The sequence below is a fragment of the Alnus glutinosa genome, chromosome 11, assembly GCF_958979055.1.
Source record: "Alnus glutinosa chromosome 11, dhAlnGlut1.1, whole genome shotgun sequence".
In the NCBI taxonomy this organism is placed as follows: Eukaryota; Viridiplantae; Streptophyta; class Magnoliopsida; order Fagales; family Betulaceae; genus Alnus; species Alnus glutinosa.
In genome coordinates, this window is record NC_084896.1 from 26,875,390 (window position 1) to 26,897,291 (window position 21,902).

The 21,902-nt window shown below is 34.4% G+C and overlaps 1 protein-coding gene and 1 long non-coding RNA gene across 5 annotated transcripts; one reads left to right on the top strand and one right to left on the bottom strand.

Moving 5' to 3' along the window:
- Positions 1-2,219: 2,219 nt before the first annotated feature.
- LOC133882719 (uncharacterized) lies at positions 2,220-4,333 on the bottom strand. The gene is made up of 3 exons (XR_009902712.1): positions 3,779-4,333; positions 2,754-3,676; positions 2,220-2,452 (listed from the first exon to the last, which is right to left on the bottom strand). It is a non-coding gene; the product is annotated as an uncharacterized LOC133882719 (long non-coding RNA).
- Positions 4,334-5,150: 817 nt separating this feature from the next.
- On the top strand, positions 5,151-6,957 carry LOC133882717 (UPF0481 protein At3g47200-like). 4 transcript variants are annotated; one of them, XM_062321930.1, is made up of 3 exons: positions 5,151-5,212; positions 5,535-5,658; positions 5,773-6,957. In XM_062321930.1, the coding sequence occupies exons 2-3, from the start codon at positions 5,559-5,561 to the stop codon at positions 6,870-6,872; spliced, it is 1,200 nt and encodes a 399-aa protein (XP_062177914.1). In that variant the 5' UTR covers positions 5,151-5,212; positions 5,535-5,558; the 3' UTR covers positions 6,873-6,957. The 4 variants fall into 4 exon arrangements, with proteins under 4 accessions (XP_062177914.1, XP_062177916.1, XP_062177917.1 ...); XM_062321932.1 differs by having other exon boundaries at positions 5,535-6,374; positions 6,613-6,750; XM_062321933.1 differs by having other exon boundaries at positions 5,535-6,374; positions 6,593-6,715.
- The last annotated feature ends 14,945 nt before the right edge of the window (positions 6,958-21,902 follow it).

A 21,902-nucleotide genomic window follows, 5' to 3' on the forward strand; every position in this document is an offset into this window, starting at 1 on the left:
AAAAGAAATTATGTAATCTGCCACAATAATATCCATTAAGTGTATCGGATGACAAAATAGCACGACATTTTGACAACTTTTAACGGATGAAAATTAGATGCTGCTACAAATATGCAACATGCGATTTACAAGAAGTTGATTGGAGGACTTGAAGTAGAAGGGCAGCATGAGTATTAACAAGGTTCATAAACATGTTTGCAGGTCTACACATATACAATGAATCCCCAAGAACAAAAAAAAAAAAGAAAAAAAAAAGGTCAACACATACGAAGGGAGCATTTTCCTAACACTGAGAAATTGGTCCTAGATAATCGCCCTCCAAACTGACTAGTGCTTGAAATTCCCTTTCCGCCACCAATTACATTGTTCCAATCACAATGAAACGAACCACGACATCCTTTTCAATCTTCAAAGCAGAAGAATTCAAAACCCAAAATTTCCAACTTTTAGCAACAACAGAGAGAGACAGAGTCAACCTGCCTCTGATAAGCCACAGCAAAAGGAGAGGCGAAGCAGCAGAAGCAGCTTCTGTTGGGAAAGGCTTTTCCTTTAGAGCATGGAATTCAAGAGCAGCCGATGATTACTAGTGATTAGTGAAAAGATAAAAAGCTGTTTGATATAATAAGTGCTTTTCGTCTGCTTTCTAGATGGCTATCATAACGCTGCTCTCCATCAATCAACTAATGAATTATCAAAAAAGGAAAGAAAATGACACTCCCTCTTCCCCCCCCTCCCCCTCACTTCCCGCAGGAAGCAACAGCCAACAAATGATTGTGCTAAGAGCATTCCTACCAGTTTCCCTTCCTTTTCCCTTCATTTTTTCTAAATGTAGGGAATAAAACTACTTTTTGCTTCCCTATAAAAAAACACTCCACAACAGCTTCCTTTCATTTTTCTCTATATCATTAAAATATTATTTTGTTACTTTTACTTTAATTAAAAGTAAGAAAAGAAAGAGATAAAGTAAAAAAGAGATTATATTTTAGAATAAACAATTGAATGGGAGGTGAACAGTGCTTTCCAATGCATTGGGAAGCACTGTTCACTTCCTATGGAACAGATAATTGTAGGAAAGCTGCTGTGGGATGGTTTTTTTTACTTTCTTAAAATTTTTCCTAAAATTTAGGGAACAGATCCCTTGTAGGAAAGCTGCTAGTAATACTCTAAGAGCATTTTTAGTAGCCTCACCAAATTAGTTTTTTAGCTATTTTGGTGAGCCAATTTGATGAAAACTCTTAAACATCACTCCCAGCAACCTCACCATTTTAACCAAAAAAATTTGATGACTGAAATTACTAGTCAAATTAGACCAGGCTGTTTCACTCAACAACTCTATTTCTATTTTCTCTCTCCCACGATTGCAATTCACTTTTTCATCTTTCTTCTTTCATTTTTCTCCCACCTTCACGCACAGGATACCTGAGCTCATCACCACAAGCCTGTCGTCCCCCCAGCGTCGCAGTCCAACGAGCCCACACCAGATCCTTCCCGTCCGTCCAGTCCCACACCGGCCATCTCTCCATCAAGCCTCCTTCCTCTATTTGGATTCCTCTCCGCCCCATCTCAGTGAGCTCTCTCTCTCTCTCTCTCTCTCTCTCTCTCTCAATGTTCATATTTCTTTGCAAATCTAACCTCTGAGCACGGAGCGTCTGGGCTTACTGGGGTTAACCCAGGTGGACTTTGGCTTGGACAAGAGCTGGGTTTGGTCCTTGGAGGGTTTAGAGAGGGTGGTTGTGGATAGAGGCTTGAGTTGCTCAGATAAAGATGGGTTTTTCTGGTTTTGTTCTGTCAAATTTGGAGACACCTTTGGGGGAGATTTGGAAGAGCTGCACAAAATGGTAAATCTCCTTACTCTGTGTTGTCTGTGTGGAGAGTTGAAGATAATGAGTCTCTTAGTGTCTGAGAGATGCCCTGTAAAATGGACATCTAGAGCCGTAGACAAAGCAGTAGCCATGGCACACAGAGAGAGAGAGAGAGAGTTGGTTTAAGACAAATCTTCCAGTATAGATGTTTTTCAGGATATTTTTGTAAACCTTATCTGAATCCAACTAATGACCCTAAAAACTGAGAATGTTCAGAAGAAAAAAGAAAGAAAGATTAAGTTGATAGAAAAAAAATTGGGTTATAGATCCAGCCCAAAGGGTGGGTTTTAAATAGATAAATAATAAAAAAAATTGAAAAAATATTATTTAAATGGAAATTCCATTTGACTAGTAAAATTTGGTGAGGCTGCTAGGGAAATTTTAATAAAGTGGCTCACCAGAATAGAAAAAAGTGATTTTTAACTATTTTGGTGAGTAAAATTTGGTGAGGCTACTAGGAATGCTCTAAGCTGTTTGATACAATAAGTGCTTTTCGTCTGCTTTGAATTTTTCTAAAATCTGGCGGAAGGATTGAGTGCTACTCCTCATTACTCACATTTAATATCTCGAACAAAAGCTCCCATTTTTAACTGCATAAAAAAAAAAATCTCAGAAGTAAAATTTTCTCAAAAAGAAAAAAAGGCTCAGAATTGCAGAAAATAAAGCCAGCAAGGGACGGTTTCATCGTGTCCCAAATCAATTGAATTATGTTATCATTTCATCGTGTAAATTACAATTAGATAAGTAATCACAAAATTCGAACTATCAAGAGCTATCGAGAGTCAAATGCAATATTCATGAAAGAAATCTATTCTAAGAAAATTCATGAAAGAAAAAATTCATGTTAAAATCATATCTGAGAAAAGAGAGTTCCGGCAAGAGAAAGCTTACCTCCGGTGAGATAGATCCGGCAAGAGAGTTTCGGCGAGATCCGTAGGTTCCCGGCTAGAGCAAGCGAGATCCTGTGGGAGAATGAGAGTTTACAGCAAGACCTGGCGAGATCCGTCGAGAGAGAGAGTTTACGGTAAAACCTGGCGAGAAGAGAGGGAGTTCCGGCGAGATCCGATGGTTCCAGGCGAGAGAAAGCGAGATACGGCGGAAGAACGTGAGGTCCGTCGAAAAGGGGGAGATTCCGGCGAGAAGATGAGAGCGAGAGACAGAGACAGAGAGAGAAAGTTTTTGAATTCTGTTTTGTTATGAGAGTACCGCGCATTTCATGAATTTTTGTTTTTAAAAAAAGAAGAAGTGCCACGTGTTTATGAAAGTCGGATGAATGGATGATAGTGTGACAACTGACAAGGGTGTGCCGGATACACGAACTCGGAACTGCGTGCGTGCGTGCGTGAGGAGGAAAAGAACATAAGAGAAAGAAAAGAGAAGGAAAAAGGAAAAGAGATAGGGGAATGCTACACTTAACCCATCCCCTACTCCTATCTTCTTACACCCTGAGTCCCTGACCTGGCAACAGCCACATCAGCTTTCCACTTACACCCATTCTTCTCTTCTCTTCTCAGCGTCGACAGTCCCTTGCTTCTCTTCTTCCTTCTGTTTCATCAGTATTTTTTATTTTCCTCTTCTCAGCGTTGGCACACCCATCCCCTGACCGGAGAAGAAACATGTACAACCCCAAGAAATCTCCGTCTTCGGCACTCTCTCTCTCCTCTCGCCGGCCGTCCAGATCTCGAGCTCTAGTCACCAATACAATCGGCCAAAATGCTACACACAACCAAAACAGAAGATCCAACATCTCTACGCACAACCGGCCGAAACAGGGGACCCGGGCAAACACCACACACACTCGGCTAGATCACCATCTAACCGAACCCACCAAAAACCCATTCAAACGTGAATCATAGCAACAGGGTAAATCAAGCAAATCAACAATAAATCAAATAGAAATTACAAGAATCACTTACATAGGGGAATTTCCGCTCAGTGCAGAAAATCCACCGGAAAATTCCGACAGAAATCGCCTCTTTTCTCACCGGTAAAATCCTCCACGAAAGTATCCGGAATACGCGCCCTCCGACGACCCACCATTGACCGGACCCCCAGAAGGATCGGGTCCCTCTGTTCGGTCCTCCAGCCTCATGGGTTCACTCTCGGGGTCTGATCTCTCCCTCTCCAGGACTCTCTTCTCGTCTCTCTTCGTGTATCTCTCTCCCTCTCCCTCTCTCACTCTCACTCTCTCTGTTTCACCGAGAAAGGAAGAACAAGAAAGTGAAGGGAGAGAAGAATTAGGAGAAACTGGGAGGAAGAAGAGAAAAATAGAAAACGAAGAGGAAAAGAAAAAGAAGAAAGAAGAGAGGAAGAGGGGGCTGTAGACGAGGAAGAAAACGAAAAAATAAAAAATCTGATTTCCGGCGAGAGGGGAGAAAGAGAGAGTGCCGGAGATGGTGGAGATAGAGTGAGAGGGGGTCGTGGACGAGAAAGAAAATGAAAAGGAAAAAAAAATCTGATGTGGCATTGCCACGTTAGGGTGTAGGGATTTGGGAGTAGGGAGTTGGGTGTATGTCTAGCATTTCCCAAAGAAATAAGATGTAGTGTGACGTGTGTGGTCGAAAAAGTCAGGGAGAAGTTTAGGTTATCTTGTCCCATCTAGCCATAGGATGACGTGCGGTAGTGGTTGAGATTTTTTTTTTTTTTTTTTTTAATTTTAATGCTTCATTTTTTATAAATTATAGCACAACTTCACAATTTTATAATCTAATTTTTTAACAATTAATATTTCATCTTACATTTATTCGAACAACACTTTATTAAATGATTAATTATTTATTTAATTAAGACTTATTATTATTATTCTAACTCTATTATTTCATCTTAAACTAATCTTATTCCATAACATAAATAATCACTTAAAATTTAATTATTGGCCCATCAAATTAATAAATGTGCCATCAAATTAATAAATATAATTTATTAGCTGTTAAATACTTATTTATTTTCTTAGTCTCTACAATTGGGTAAGGCCAAAAAACACTTTAGTGAATAGAGCCAAAAATTTTATTGATAGGGCCAACATAATTTGGTGGGAAGGGCAAATGGATTAATTTTTTTTAAAAAAAAATAAATAAATGAAAAATTAGAGTTTTTTAAGAAATTCATTTCAGCCACCATCTTCTTTAGTATAAATTACGTATCGCAGTCTATCCCAAATATTCAATAGCAGCAACCAAAGGTTGCCCAAAGCGAAACAACACTTCTCAACAAATAGTCTATTCTATTCTCACTTATATATATATATATATATATATATATATATATATATATATATATATATATATATATATATTAGCCACACATCAGATCTACATTCATTTGCAGGAGCTCAAGTTCCTTACACTCAGGTGAAAATCCTCCCCTTTTTTTTTCTTTTTTTCTTTTTTTTGTTTTTTGTTTTTTGTTTTTTGTTTTTTGTTTTTTGTTTTTTGTTTTTTGTTTTTTGTTTTTTTTTTAATTTCACAAGCAGAATAATCTCTCCCTCTCTGTTATATATATATATATATATATATATATATATATATATAGATCTAAATATTTTGTGTGTATGAAGGATCTAAAAGAAAATTAGAACTAAAAAAAGAAACAGTGAAATCTAGATTGTGCAGAATCATGGGAACTATATCCTCCAATGTTCTTAATGCTAGTGACCCTTGTCTTTGTCATTAGGAAATTTAAGAAACAAGTTGCTAGATGGCAGCATCAACAAGTGCAGAAATTCAAGAAGCAAATGAATCTCAAAACAGAGAGTTAGTGCTTCAAATCACACACATGCTAGACACCGGTGTCAGAGGTACCTCTGAGCCTCCCTTCTCTCCCTTATCACCTGAATTTTGTATCTACAAGGTTCCGCAAGATCTTCGCAAATTGAATGATAAAGCCTACACTCCTATGTATGTATCAATAGGGCCTTTTCATCGTGGCAAGAAAAGAGTGGAAACTATGGAAAATCTTAAAGTGAAATATTTTAAGATGTTTCTGGAAAAGGCTGATCTAAACCTGGAGAAATTAGTAAGCACTATAAGGGATGGGGAGGAAAAGGTTCGTCGTTATTATGCAGAGACTAGCACAATTACCAGTGATGATTATGTGAAAATGATCCTGCTGGATGCATGCTTCATTATTGTGGCTTTCTTGATCTTCTACATGCCTACAGAAAAAGGATGGGAGTGTGACGAAGAGGATACAATATTAAGGTCAAATTTGAGGCATGACTTGTCGTTGATTGAAAATCAACTTCCTTTCTTTGTTATTGATGGATTATTTAACCTTGCATTTGCATCTTACTCAGACTACCCTACCTTCACTTGGCTTGCCTTTAGATTCTTTAATTGTTACAACACTCAAAAAATGTCTCCCAATCCAAATTTGAAAATAATGCACTTCGTTGATTTGTTAAGAACATTTTTTCTACCCCAACATGATAAGCTACCAAAAAGAAACCGTGGCCAAAGAGTTGAGCATTTGTACACTGCGAGCCAGTTGCACGAGGCAGGAGTGAAGTTTAAGGTGAATTCAAGCAAATGTTTATTTGACTTAAAATTCACAAACGGAGTGCTGGAAATACCATGCATTCAACTAAAAAATTTCACAGAGTGTTTCTTTCGAAACATCATAGCCCTGGAGCAATTTTACTATCCTCGGGATCGTTATGTTTCCGATTATATTTGCATATTGAATTTCCTTATTGACACTACCAAAGATGTGAATTTACTTGTGCAAAAAAGGATTCTGGTTAATGTTTCAGGCGACAGCAATACAGTAGCAACTTTGGTCAACAATCTCGACAAGCATGCTTCTGTTTTAAACACAAACTTTGATTATTGTCGTCTTTGTGAAGATTTGAATGCATTTTATGAAGATCCTTGGCATAGTCGGAAGGCTACCTTGAGACGTGATTATTTTAGCAATCCTTGGAGGACTACTGCTTCCATAGCTGCTATTATCTTGCTAGTTCTCACTTTGATACAGACTATATGCTCTATTATCTCATTACCATCAATCTGAAGTTTGTGTAATTCTAATAGTATTAGATTGCATTGTAATAACATTTTATTGTTCCATTATTTTTATTGTTTTAAGAGTCTTAAGGGTTATGGAATTGTAGTCTACAACTTTTAAAAAAAAAAAAAAAAAAAACCTTAATACAAACTTTTGGCTTTCGCACTCAATCATAATCTGCCACATTTTTTATTTTTAATACTGTAATACTATATGCTCTATTTGCTATATTGTTTATACTCTATGGAATCGCATTTTTTAATTATATGCGTTGAGATATTTTCAATCAATTAAGCTATCAATTGTTATTGGAATAGAAGATTTGAAAGACAGAAAATTATGTAGTAACAAATGCGCATGTACAAAATTATAGAAAAAACTTTTTTTCTCTAATGTTTTATTTATTGTCATAACTGTTAGTACAGTTCCGGTATGGTATGAACACGACTCGTCCTTTTAAGCTCTTCAGGTTTTCTCAATAATCTTGCAAAACAAGTAAACCTCATAGACCCTTTTGAGAGTCTCACTTCGATGCTTAAGTTAACTTTTGAGAATAATCGTCTGCTTAATCCAAAAAATTTCAGTTTGGGTTAATGCTTGAGGTTTGGGCCTATTTATAAGCAGAATGATGTGTACCCTTACTCCGAAGGCTTCCTCATCAACCACCGAGTGAGATCCTTGGCAACGAATCCAGGATAAGCTTCAATTCCGAATTTTCAAGGATTGGGCATGATTTCAAAAGATCTGGACCATAATGTCTATCTTATTTTGTGAGATTTTAATCCAGATTTCTTGGGACTAATTTGAATTTCTTAGGATGCGGTTGATACCCGAGTTCACAAGACATACTTGTCCTTGGCCTTGGCTGGCTAAGTTGAATCTCGATCTCAAAATGTCTGCCTTCCTGAGACCCAATCCAATTATACCTCCTGTTTCGTATTCTCGAGAATAGTTATCTAGTGTCTATCTCCCAGATAGGACTATCCCGGGAGTCCTGCTATCTTGGTTACTTAGTATAGACCTCTCAAGATAGGACCTTTGCAGGAGTTCTGCTATTTCTCCTTCTTGAGCCAATGCTGACCTGAAGACTCATGATTTAAGGATGGGCTGATCTGAGTTAGATTATTCTCAACAGTTACTCTCCAATTTCCTTATCCAACACATTCAAATAATGAGAATTCTTTGTCTCAACAAGTTCGAGCTTTTGCCTGATACCCTTGTGGTTGTCTTTCTATCTCTCGGGATAGGACTACTTGGAAGTCCTACTTGCTGAAAACCTGCAGAAAAGAAGAGTTAGATACATTGAAAATTAATATAAATATCTCCTACTACTACTATTAATGAACACTTGAGCTTAGAAATGTTAACGTTGGGTGACTGAAAAAATTCAGACAGGTGATTGTGAGAGATTATTTATAAGATTCACCTGGCCAAATAAAAATTGTGTTACCCAATGATTCAGTCAGATGGGTCTCATAAATACTCTCTCATAATCACCTATCTAAATTTTCTTAAATTCAAATCAATAATTATAAAAAATCTTAATCCATGACTCTCACCCGCCACCAAGTAAAGTGGAGGAGGGGATCGGGGGCTATTGTATTCCTTCTCCACGATCCGCTGTTGGCCTTCTTAACCAACTCGCGCCATTATAAATGGAGCATCATTTGTTTTCTATGGTAATCACACCGCATTAGCATACAGATCGAGTGCGTTTTTCTTTCTTCGTAAAGACAGAAAGAAAAAGAGGTCGTGAATCTCAAGTGTTCATTAATAGTAATAGTTTTTTTTTTCACTTGTCTTAAAAAAATTAATTTCAAAACATTCTATTTTTTTTTTCACTTTTTATACACATTAATCATTTTTTATTACTAAAAAAAATACACTACAAAATAAAACTTTTTTATTTTTTTATAAAATAATTCCAAACTTTTTTTATACTTTATATCACATAAACCCATTCTTACTATTATTCAAACAAAAATTTTCCAATTCAACCGTTTACCACACTTGAAAAGTCAAATGAGGTGGCCAGCTGTTTGCTCTCTACTTAAAACATTTTGCATAGTTCAAGTCAAGACCACTTCATTTTGCAGATTATTAAAAGACTACCAAATTAATAAAATATTTGTTGTTTCGTGGATTAAAAATAAATTATATTAAAGCCAACCTACCGTAGAATATTTAAATACTTTTTATTATTGTTATTATTATTATTATTATTATTATTCAAAGACTTGATTATTATAAAATAAAATAGAAAAGATAGAAGAAAAGAAGAGAAGAACACAAAAGAGAGAAAACACTACTTTACTTCTTATTTCATTGAATACTTTTGATTACAAAAGATATGAATATATAGGCTAATAGAGGGGAGTGCATCCCACTAATCATGGCACACAATCAGGAAATATTAAAGTGAAAAATATTGAGGAAATCAAGTAGGAAAATAAGGAAAGATATTGGAGAGAAAATCAATGAGATATTCTTGATATGTTGCAACAGCTCTTTATTTTCTAACACTCACCCGCAAACTAATGGGAGGAACTTCCTTAAGTTTGTCTTCTGGGTCGAATAATCATCATGAATTTTTATTATTATTATTTTTTTTTTTTTTTTGTGTGTGTTGGCCCGAGTTTGCAAACTGTGCCTTAAAGGTAAAAATAAAGCCAACTATGGGCCAAAAGAAATTAAAGACAAGCTTGGGTTTTGAAACATTATCACAAACAAGAGATTGGGCTAAAGAGAAGATGGCCAACTATGGGCTTAAATGAGTTTGGGTCTTTGAACATGTCTCAAACTTGAAATTTGGGCCAACAATGGGCCAAAGAAAAGAATGGTCAACTATGGGCTAAAGAGAGATTTCCTTTTTTTTTTTTTTTTTTTTTTGCAACATCTTCTTCATAAAACGTCCATAGACAGGAAATAAAACAAAAAAAAAGAAACTGCAACTTGTGGACAACCTTAGGAGGAGAGTTCACAATAGATGGAAAAGGCACGAAAACTTGAGGATTCGCAGTCGGAGACGTTGCCAGAAGTGGGAGACTTGGCCGGTGGAGAAATCGTCGGGGAAGGATGCCAAAAAAGACGTCAGAGGTGATGCTGCAGTGGAGCACACAAACTTGGTGGCAAGGGGCTTGTGATATGCATTTTTTTTTTTTTTGAGTGAAAGAGAGAAAATTTGGGGAGATGGAGATGAAAACTAAGATAGATAAAAACTATGAGAGTTTCTGTGTGGATGGAGTTGGGATATTGGGAGTGGCAGAGATGAAGCTCTGGTTTTTAGGCAGATCCATGTGATGGGTAAGACGTGTTTGATAAAAGGGCTAAAAGAGTGTTGCAGCGAAGAAGAAACCAAGATCGTGAGGTGTTAGTCAAAGGGTTTTGATACCATGTAAAATCACCACTTATCCTAAAACCTTAAGTTGATAAGAAGATGTAAATTTAATCACTTAATCAATACTTTAACACTCCCCCTCACGTGTGGGCTCAGACTTCCTTCTAATAGGTAAGGCTCAACACATGAAATATTTAATATGTTAAATGCATATCAAGAATCAATACAATGTAGTGCTTAATATATATATATAAAAAAAAAAGTCCTTAATATATTTCTGCTCTTTCTTCCGCTCTTTCTTTCTTTCACATATATTCTCTATTTCATATATTTATTTTAACATGGTATCAGAGCCTATTTTGATCCCTCTTTTAGATTTATTTTTGCCTATTTTGTTGCCCATTCTCGTCGGCACCGTTTTGATCCAACCAGCGACTTTAGCTGCATTTAAATTCAGCTTCTAATTTCAAACTTAAGATTCTAGAATCTTCTACTTTGAATTTGAGGGGATGTTAGAATATATTATTGCCTTTCTTATTAGGATTGTTATAATATATTATTGCATTTTCTATTAGAATTTATTCCCTATCTTAATTACTATAGGGTTCTTTAGTCATTACTCATAGCATCTCTATATATAGAGGTCTCTTGTAATATGTTATGTATCACTACTCAATACAATGCAGTCATTAATATATTTTTGTTCTCTCTTTCGCTCTTTCACATATATTCTTTATTTCATATATTTATTTCAACAATTATAAAAAATTAAAATAATTACTTTATTGAGTTTTTTATTATAATTTTTTTAAAAATACAAAATAAAAGCTTTAGTGAAAAAGCCTGTAAAAGTTTATGACAACACGACTTATCTATCGTGGCAATGATTCATGTCGTAGAATATGGATAGTTGTAGGGGTGTACAAGCGGTTATAACCGGCGGTTATTGGCTAAAACCGCTAACCGCTAACCGCCTAGCGGTTATTTTTATTTTACCAACCGCAACCGCTAACCGCCTTGGCGGAGGCGGTTATTTTTATAACCGCCGGTTAGCGGTTATAACCGACGGTTTGAAACCGCTTTCGAATTCCGGTTTTGGGCCGGGTTTAGACCGGTTTTGGGTCGGGTTAAAATCGGTTTTGGGCTATTTTTACACCTGTTTTGGGCCATTTTTTGTACAGATTTTTTGGGCATTTTTTTTGTACAGATTTTTTGGGCAGATTTTTTGGGCCATTTTTTGTACAGATTTTTCAAAAAAAAATTTAATACTTTTTGGGCCTTTTGTCCTTTGTTACAAAATTACTAATCCAAACATATTCTAAATTCCAAAACCAAACAAATCCAAATAATCAAATACTCAAAGACATTACAAATCCAAAATAACCAAATTCAAAAGCAAAAAATTACAAATCCAAATAACCACATAGGCACATACTCTAAATTCTAAAACCAAACAAATCCAAATAAACAAAACAAATACTCCAAGACATTACAAATCCAAAATAACCACATAGGCACATACTCCAAATTCTAAAACCAAACAAATCCAAATAAACAAATACTCAAAGACATTACAAATCCAAAATAACCACATAGGCACATACTCCAAATTCCAAACCAAACAAATCCAAATAACCAAATAGTCCAAGACATTACAAATCCAAAATTCAAAAATTACAAATCCACATGCATAGTCACCGTCCAAGGATGCTTCGTTCCTTGATTGAGCGTCATCTACAAAAGAAGAAGCTTTAGTTAATTGAAAAGTAACTAAGTAAGTTTCAAAAATAATAATTGTACAAATGAAAAGTTACAACTAATTTACAAACATTTACCTTCTTCATCAAAGCTTTCCACAAATTCCTCCAACTCCCGAATGTCAATTGGAGTATTCCTTATCCAATTTTGTGTGCAAACCAACGCCTCAACGGTAAGTGGAGATAATGAACTCCTAAAGGGATCCAATATACGTCCCCCCAGTGCTAAAGGCGGACTCAGAGGCAACAGTGAAAATTGGCATAGCCAATACATCACGGGCTATTGCTGCAATGATAGGATATTTAAGTGCATTAATCTTCCACCAACTTAAAACATCAAAGTCCTTTATTGCTGCTTCACACCCATCCAACAAATACCTATCTACCTCCGACTTACATTCAAAATCATTCTCTTCCTCAAGGTGTTGGGAGATGAGATTATGAATTTTATCCACTGCACTTTCTGTATCATCATCATCTACATTCAAGTTAGTATTATTTGCACTTTTTTAAGTTGCATTAAATTGAGATATCGCAATCCCCTGAAACTTACTATATTGCTCAATCAAACGATCCAAAAGTTCTCTCACCCTTTTCTCTATTTTATCCGCCCATATTGGCCCATTGCACCTTTTCAACCACCACACCAAAATCTTCATCTTGTAGCGCGGGTCAAGGACAAAAGCAATATATAACATCAAGTTCATCTTATCCATACTCCCCCAGTACTTCTCATATTTACTTCTCATACTGACAGCCACAGTACTCATGATGTGATCAGAACTAAGACACCCATCATTCAAGGCATCTTGAATAATACGAAGCTGCATGAAAAATAAACTAGCAGTGACATAATTTGAACCAGAAATTATCACTGTGGCATCATAAAAAGTTTTCAAATACTTCACAAATGCCCTAACATTTTCCCAATCAATATATGTAGGAACAATTAACTGACTATCCTCCTCCCCCAATACTTCAAATGCTCTTTGGTACTTTTCAGCAATGCTTAGCATTAAGTATGTTGAATTCCATCTAGTAGGAACATCTAGACACACCACTTTCTTACTTCGAATATCTAGTTGTTCTATACATCTTTTAAACTTTGCCATCCTCGCCGGTGAAGACCTTACAAATCTCACTGCATTTCTAACATTACAAATAGAGTCCTCTAACTCTTTCAAACCATCGTTCACTACAAGATTCAAAATATGAGCAGCACACCGCATGTGAAGAAACTCACCCCCCAAAACAGTTGAATTTTTTTCCTTTATCCTCCTTCTCACATAATCAATACCTACATCATTAGATGAGGCATTATCAACTGTAATTGTGAAGATACTATGAATCCCCCATTCTTGCATTGTATTATCCAACACTCTTCCAATAGTCTCACCCTTATGATTGGGAACTAGGCAAAACTTCACGATTTTCTTATGCAACACCCAATTACAATCTATAAAATGAGCGGTAACACACATATAATTCAAGTTTTGTATGGATGTCCATGTATCAGTAGTGAGACAAACCCTTTGACTGCTCATCAACGCCTTCAAATGAACCTTCTCTTCCTCATATAATTTCAAACAATCTCTTTGTATAGTAACACGACTAGGCAAATTGAACCTAGGTTCCAATCCATTCACAAATAATCTAAACCCTTCACTCTCCACATGACTAAAAGGCAACTCACATAAGATGAGATACTGAACAAGCAAACGCCTTACACGGTCCGGATCATACTTTACATATCCTAGTTGGGTGCCTTCTACCGCCTTCTTAACTGACATCTGCAACAAAGTTTGATCTTTGGCAATTTTTGGTTTTCTAAGTGGGGAGTTTGGACAGTTATAGGTAAGGTGGGTCATCATAGCTGAAGTGCCTTGTCTTTTATAGTGACACCCTATCAATCTCTTGCAATGATTGCAACAAGCTTTAGGGTTCTCCTTATCAATTGATTCCACCCTTTTAAAGTGCTCCCATGCAAGAGATTGATTAACATGTCGTTTCTTGGATTGTGAGGGGTTTTGAGTATTTATGGAGGAAGGTGTTCCGGGACTATCCTCATCCATAAGAACAGGGGCAGGGCTACCCGCGGGAGTCGAAGAAGTACCAATTGCACCACTATTACTATTAGCATCCTCCATCACATCTGCCACTTTAATTCAAATATACACATTTAAATACAAATAACAATTCTTATGCACAATAAGAAGAAACTAAAGAGATTACTGTAATGTGTATATTTGAATATAAAAACTACAAATTCAATTTCAAATATACACATTTATCAATCAATTGAAACAAGAGATTTCTTTTTGGTTCTCAATCATAAATAACAGATAATACCATAAATCTAAACAACCATCCAGAACTTTAATCCATTCGCAATCGTTTACAAAATGCATTATTTACATATAACACCAGCAGTGGCAGATGTGATTAACTAATTATTCGCAATCACAACCTTAAATTTCAGATAAAGTAACAGTAGCCAGTAGGTTCCTTTCTTGCTAGGATTAAAATTCTTCTTTAGCAATGCATATTTTCGCATTAAATTATAAATAAAATAAATAATTAGTAGGAAATGCACGCCAATACACTGAGATAAAAATGTGATTTTGAAACTTACTCAAAAACTAGCGACACTATGGTCTCCAAATCAACAAATTGTACGACATAATACATTTATGGGCATTGCTCACATGACATACCTAAATGGTAATTAATTAATGATGAAACATTTATGATATATAATAGGAAATTAAACTACAATTAATTAATATCCGCAAAGGGGCTAAAGAGTACTCCTCGATCTTCTTCTTCTTCCTCTCTGCATATATTCTAACTCTTACATAACTCTTAATATACTTATACATGCAGGGATGAGGGATCCCCCTACTTTCTCTAGAAAGTATATATAGCAGCTCGCCAGCATATATATATATATATATATATATATATATATATATATATATATATATATATATATATATATATATATATATACAGTTATACTAATTAATAAAAGAATGAGTGATATTGATGAACCATATACATATGTTAGGCCTATAATAGATGAGTATATGAATCTTCCATACTACTTCAGTCGACAGAGAGTCTTGAGAGAAGAAAGATACTGGCCGAGGATATTAGCACAGCCCCGGCAAAACAGGCATTTAGAATATATGCAGAGACGAGAGAGGGTGGAGAAACTTACAGTGTAGTGGCGGCGGAGACGAGCGGCGGCGGAGACGAGAGGGCAGAGACGAGAGAGACGAGAGGGCAGAGACGGCGTCGGCGCAACGAAAATGAAATGGGAATGGAAAATGGGTTAAATGGAAACCTAAACCTTAGAAAATATGGTTTAATATATTACCAAAACGGCGTCGTTTTGGGCATTCAGCAATGCCCAAAACGACGCCCCTCTACCTCTAGGCTCTCAGGTCAGTTTTTTTTTTTTTTTTTTTTTTTTAATATATATATATATAAGCGGGTAGCGGTTATTTATAACCGCTTTTAAAACCCTATAACCGCTAACCGCCTCCGCTAGGCGGTTAGCGGTTTTAAAGCGGTTATAACCGCCCCGTTTGAACACCCCTAGATAGTTGTGTACGGTAGAACGTGGGATTGTTATCAAGCTCGAGTGCTCGATAATGCAAAAGCCCTTTTCGTGGAAAAGTGATAACAAGTAAAAAAAACAAAAAGACTAGTAGACAGACACGTCATTCACGAGCCTAGAAATAAGGGTTTGTTGTCGAGCAACATTATATAACAGTACTGTTTATGTACTTTTTTTTTCTTTTCTTTTTTTTATATTTTTTACTATTAATCAAAATAAAAACATTCTCATTTTTTTTTTCATTTTTTATATTACATCAATAATTTTTTATTATTATCCAAACAAAAAAATTCACTACAATACAAAACTTTTTCACTTTTTTATACAAATTCTTTTTATTTTATATCACATCATCACTTTTTACTAATTTCAAAACTAACAACCCCACTACTCTGTTCTGTAGATGTCTTTGCCAAACAAGCCATAAATCCTTCTTCATATTAAATTATAATTCTTTAAAATTCTTAAGATTTCGAATTTTAAAAAATATTATTTAAAAATAACAATTTTAAAATATATAATTTTAAAAATGCAGTTAAATTTTGACAAAATTTTAGTTTGATCTTTAAATTGCATGATAACCTTATAAATTTTGCGTTTTCAAAAAATACCTAATTGCTTGTGATTTGAAAAAAAAAAAAAAAAAAAAATCAGTTTTCTGCATTTTTAAATTATAATTTTTTGACGATTTAGTTTAAAATTACACTTTTTATCTACAAAATCACAATTCCGAACATACCACACGAATTCAACATTTATCCCCTCAACAATAATTATCATATTTTGATTCTTGAAAGTGAAAAGCTGATATGATAAAATTTAGATGATTTAATTTGAAAATAATAATTAAAATTTGAATAAATATGCTCAATAAAATACATTAAGTTTAGAGGCAACGTTGATCCTTCATATAATATGTTACATTTACTTATACACATGAGTGTAAAGAAGATTGATCGTGTCACTTTACTTCTTTCTTTCTTTTTCTTCTTCTTCTTCTTTTTTTTTTTTTTTTTTTTTTTTTTTTTTTTTTTTGTCTTTTGCTTAATTTATTATGTATTTTCTGTTATGTTTCTTGTTTTATTTATTTATTTATTGGGTTTTGTTGGTTTTAGTCTCCTTGTATCACTTGTTGATCTTGCAGTGGAGACTTGTGTTTTCGGTGTTCGATATCTTCCTCTTCAGCAGCTCTTGTTCGGATTTTGTCAATGCTTCTCCTGCTTCAACTTCCTTTAAATGGTTGTTATTTCCAAGCATGAGTTCAGGAAGGATCCAAACACCTTTATGTTCCCTTTTGGAGTAGCTCAACGAGCAAGGATAAGCAATTTTTTCAAAGACAGGATCCTAACCAAATTTGGAGCAGCCTAACCAACAAATATTTCCGACAGTCATCACCTAAGATCACCAAATGTTTTCGACACTGTCAGGACTTAGAAGTGTGAAAATATAAACCAAATTCTAAACAACACCAAAAAGAGGGGTTGAATAGGTGTATGTCAATATAATACACTTATTATATATATAGATCTTCTAATTTTAGTTGGATTTGTAACACCCCGCTTTTTACAAAAGGTGTGCGTGAAAATTTCGAATTTTCACGCGCAATTACGATATGATCAAAGTTGAGATTTGGCAACAGAATATATATATATATATATTTTCTTAAAACTTAGGAATATAATAAAATATGACCAACATGTTCTCACATAATAATTATATGTCAGGTATTAACGTATGTGCCACATGCAGCACTGATATAATATAACCATTGTTTTAACTTTGTACAAACCAACACATATAAATATTACATATTAATAAGTAGTACATAAAAGCTCATTCACAAACAATAGGATCGGTATAATAATCCTGATGTTCCTGACGTATCTCTTGCCATGCATAAATATGTATGTGATTGCGGTTATCACCACAATTCTACATTATGATCAAGTGAGTTAACTGTCTTTAATAATATAATGAATTACTGATCTATTTAAAAGTATAATATGAAACAATATGATGACAGTTATATATATGTATACACAATCTCATTTACAGTTTTATAAGTACAGTCTCATTTATTTCCTTTATTAAATTGGCATGGGCAGCAACGACTTCTCAACTTATTTAACGTTTTTACCATGGGTAGCGACGACGTTCCCATGCTATTGATAGCGACGATTTATTAGTCACCCATTTATTAGTCATAACAGTAACATATATAAAGTTTCAAACAAAACATGTAAAATGCCAAACAATTCGCATACAATCAAATAAAGCACAAATTATAACATTATAGAAACTAGTATCATTCTCCATGAGCAAAATACACACAATAATGACATATGCAATGTTTCAAACAACTCGCATACAATTAAATAAAGCAGAAACACAAAATTATAGAAAGTCAACCACATATCATCCTCAGTGAGTAGAATACTAACAGTTCTATCTTGCTTCAGACAATATTCACACAAGTGCTCACTGCAATATAATTTTGTACATGTAATAGTGTGTTAGTACAAAATTACTTAGAAACCTATTTTATCACCTTTATCATTTTTGTTTTCTAACCACTTAACATAATTTCCTAATAATATGACGGCATATAAAATAGGCCGGTTGTATGTCCACCTATTTTTATGTGGATATTATTACGGCATTTATTAATTAACGTCAAAAATACCTTTTAAATTAAAATTAGCATTACCACGACTTTAGTATTAAAAGCTTATATACATTTTTATCAAATAAACATAATAACTCCATTAATATAAATAATGGGTTCTACATTTAAAATAACTGAATAGGATAACGGCATAAATATAAATAATCCTTATTTTAATCTTTATAAAATCTTGGTAGAATAACAGCATTAGTGTTACTAATGCTTAAAAATACTTTTTAGAATTTTAGACAACGTAACGGCACTTTAATAAAACATTTACTTTTTATTCGGACATCACAAATACGTGATTTATTATTTAAATATGCCACTTGGAATATCCTGTTAAAACATATACAACTTAAAACATTACAATACTTTTAAATTTTAAAATAACAAAAACTTATAAAATTATAAAACATTAAAGCAAAGCTTTTTGGAAACTTACCAAATATCTAAAATAATGTTTTGAGATATTAAAATCAGTTCAAAAACATCATTAATGGTTGAGAGGGATTTGTCCCATTTTCTTTTATCTTTTCTTTTCCCTTATATTTATTTTCTCTTTTTCCTTAGGACCCAAGAGAGCATGTGAGAGTTAGAGGGCTTTTTTTTTTTTTTTTTTTTTAGTAGAGGGTAAAAGGAGTCTTTTTTCTTTTCTTTATAGAGAGTTCTCCTTTGTTCCTTTTATCTTTTCAGAACTTAAAGGGTTAAATACTTTTTTTGTCTAATGTGATTTAAAAATTTTATTTTTTGTTCTTTTAATTTTATTAAATTTTATTATTATTATTTTATTTTATAGGTGGTACCTATGTTATGGAAAAATATGAAAATAATGCCTCCATCTATTTTTCCGTTTAAAAATGACGGATTTCCATGTCAGCAACATGTAGCCCCCATTTTTTTTTTTTTTTTTTTAATTTTTTATCCTTAAGAAACTATTAGTTAAGTTCTAACTTACTAATTATAATATCTATAATCTACAACAAACAAACACTTAGTTTCTAACTTAGGAACTTAATGTTCTAATTACTGAACTAAGTCCTCATACTGAGTCCTTTTGTGATTAAGCCAACGTTGGGCATTATTAACGTGTGAAGTGTGGGCTGGGCTGTGAGTCCTTTTAATGTAGGCTGGGCTGGGTTGTTAAGGAAAGTTATAATTATTTGCTTAATATCGCATATCTCTAACTCTAAGTAACTAAAAATTGAACTAGTTTAAATAAGTTTCTAACTATACTAACTAGACTATGTTTAATTGTTTTAGGCTTCATAAAAATTAAGAGACATGCTGAGTTCATGCATGGACTAAAAATCATCAATGGGTAATGATGAATTTAATAAAAATCAGATGCTCAGTAATTAATAATGTTGTATGTGAATTTTCATCAAATAATTATTTAATCTCATAAATATTTATATTAAAAACTGATGAATAATAAATATTCATATTACTTTAATAGGTGTTTAAATTCTATTTTAAGACATCATATTTTATGTCTTAAAATTTAGGGCGCTACAATATTCATATAGCCTTAGATAAACTTGAATTTGACCGAGTAATCCATCGTCATGCATTAGATAAACTTTTTCACGGACTTAACCGCACCAGACTAAAACTTACAACCAAATATGTTTTGGCATTAAATTTGCTGACATTAAAAACCTTATTGTAAAGTGTATCAGAGATCAGAACTAAAACCAAAGAAAAATAAATGTAACAGATGTAAGAAACATACTTACAATCGAAGATGCATAGCCAAGATCTTAAAACAAACATCATAATTAATGTTAGAACGAGTTGCATTTACATATTTATAAGTATTGGATAAAGGCTAGCATGAGGGAACCCTGTGAGGACTTAACTGGATAAATATATTTATCATGAGTTTTTAGCACAAATAAACCAAAATAAATTATATCATGAGAATAAGGGAGCTTCATTAATTAATTGTTTCTGCATTATATATATATAAACTCTGCTATAATCCCGGCCTGGATAAAAGAACATATATGATTCCCAAGATAAATATGTCATTTACTATTTTAGTAAAAGAAAAGATAAATGCTTAAAATTCCAACACTTTTTTTAGAATTTGATTCTAATCTAATATGTCACAGTCCTATGAGATTGTGGCACATTTTTTAAAACGATATATCTCATAAGATTGTAACACATCAGATTAGAATCAAATTCTAAAAAAAAATATTTGGATGTCTAATATTCCTCAAAAGAAAACAATCAGTGAATAATTGCCTCAACTATCATTTGCATTGGATGCTTATGAACATGATCGAGGCTCATAATATTGCACTCCACTTTGTCCTTTGCAAAAATGCGAGCATAATATTGCACTCCACTCCACTTTATCCTTTGCAAAAAGGCGAGCAATTATATAATATTGCTCATGAACACCAACATGGGATCGCGTCGATGCTCATGAACATGATCGAAGCTCATAATATTGCACTCCACTTTGTCCTTAGCAAAAACTTTGTCTAAAGTGGTAGGATATTAAGACTAGTAGACGGACATGTGATTCAGGAGCCTAGTAATAAATTATTCATATATTAGGATTATTTAAAATTCTTAGGATATTAAGAATTTTACATTTATCCCCTCAACAATAGTTCTCATATTTATTCATGTTTTGAAAGTGAAAAGCTGATATGACAAAATTTAAATTATTTCATTCAGAAATAATAATTGAAATTTGAAGAAATATGGAATATGTTGAGTATATATATTTGTAAGAAATTTTCCACAACCCCATATAAAATTGGGAAAATTGCACCGTTGGTCCCTGTGGTATGGCATAATTATTTTTTACTCCCTGTGGTTTAAAAAATTACTGGGAGATCCTTGTGGTAGGTAATAATTACAAATCGATCCCTGGCGTCAAATTCTGTTAAATTTTTAACAGATTCCGTCAAATGCCACGTCAGCGACACGTGTCACCATCTTATGGCGACACGTGTCCATCTTAATAATAATAAAAATTATTAAAAAATAAATAAAAATACTTATTTAAAAAAAAAAAAAAATTCAAAAAAAAAATTCAAAAAAAAAAAAAAACTGAACACCGGCTTGGCCACCCATTTGGGGGTGGCCTGGCCGCCCCCAGCCACTGGGGGTGGCCGGGGGTGGCGCGCGGCCACCCCTGGAAGATCCGGGGGTGGCGCGCAGCCACCCCAGTGGCCTGGGGGTGGCCGCGCGCCAACCCGGAGTTGTCTGGGGGTGGCGCGCGGCCACCCCCAGTTGCCTGGGGTGGCCATCGGGCCACCCCTGGATCTTCCAGGGGTGGCCCGAAGGCCACCCCCTGTGGCTTGGGGGTGGCCGCGCGCCACCCCCGGCCTCTGGGGGTGGCGCGCGGCCACCCCCAAATGGGTGGCCAAGCCGGTGTTCAGTTTTTTTTTTTAAAAAAAAAAAAAATAAGTATTTTTATTTATTTTTTAATAAATTTATATTTTTTTATTAAGATGGACACGTGTCGCCATAAGATGGTGACACGTGTCGCTGACGTGGCATTTGACGGAATCTGTTAAAAAATTTAACAGAATTTGACGCCAGGGATCGATTTGTAATTATTACCTACCACAAGGATCTCCCAGTAATTTTTTAAACCACAGGGAGTAAAAAATAATTATGCCATACCACA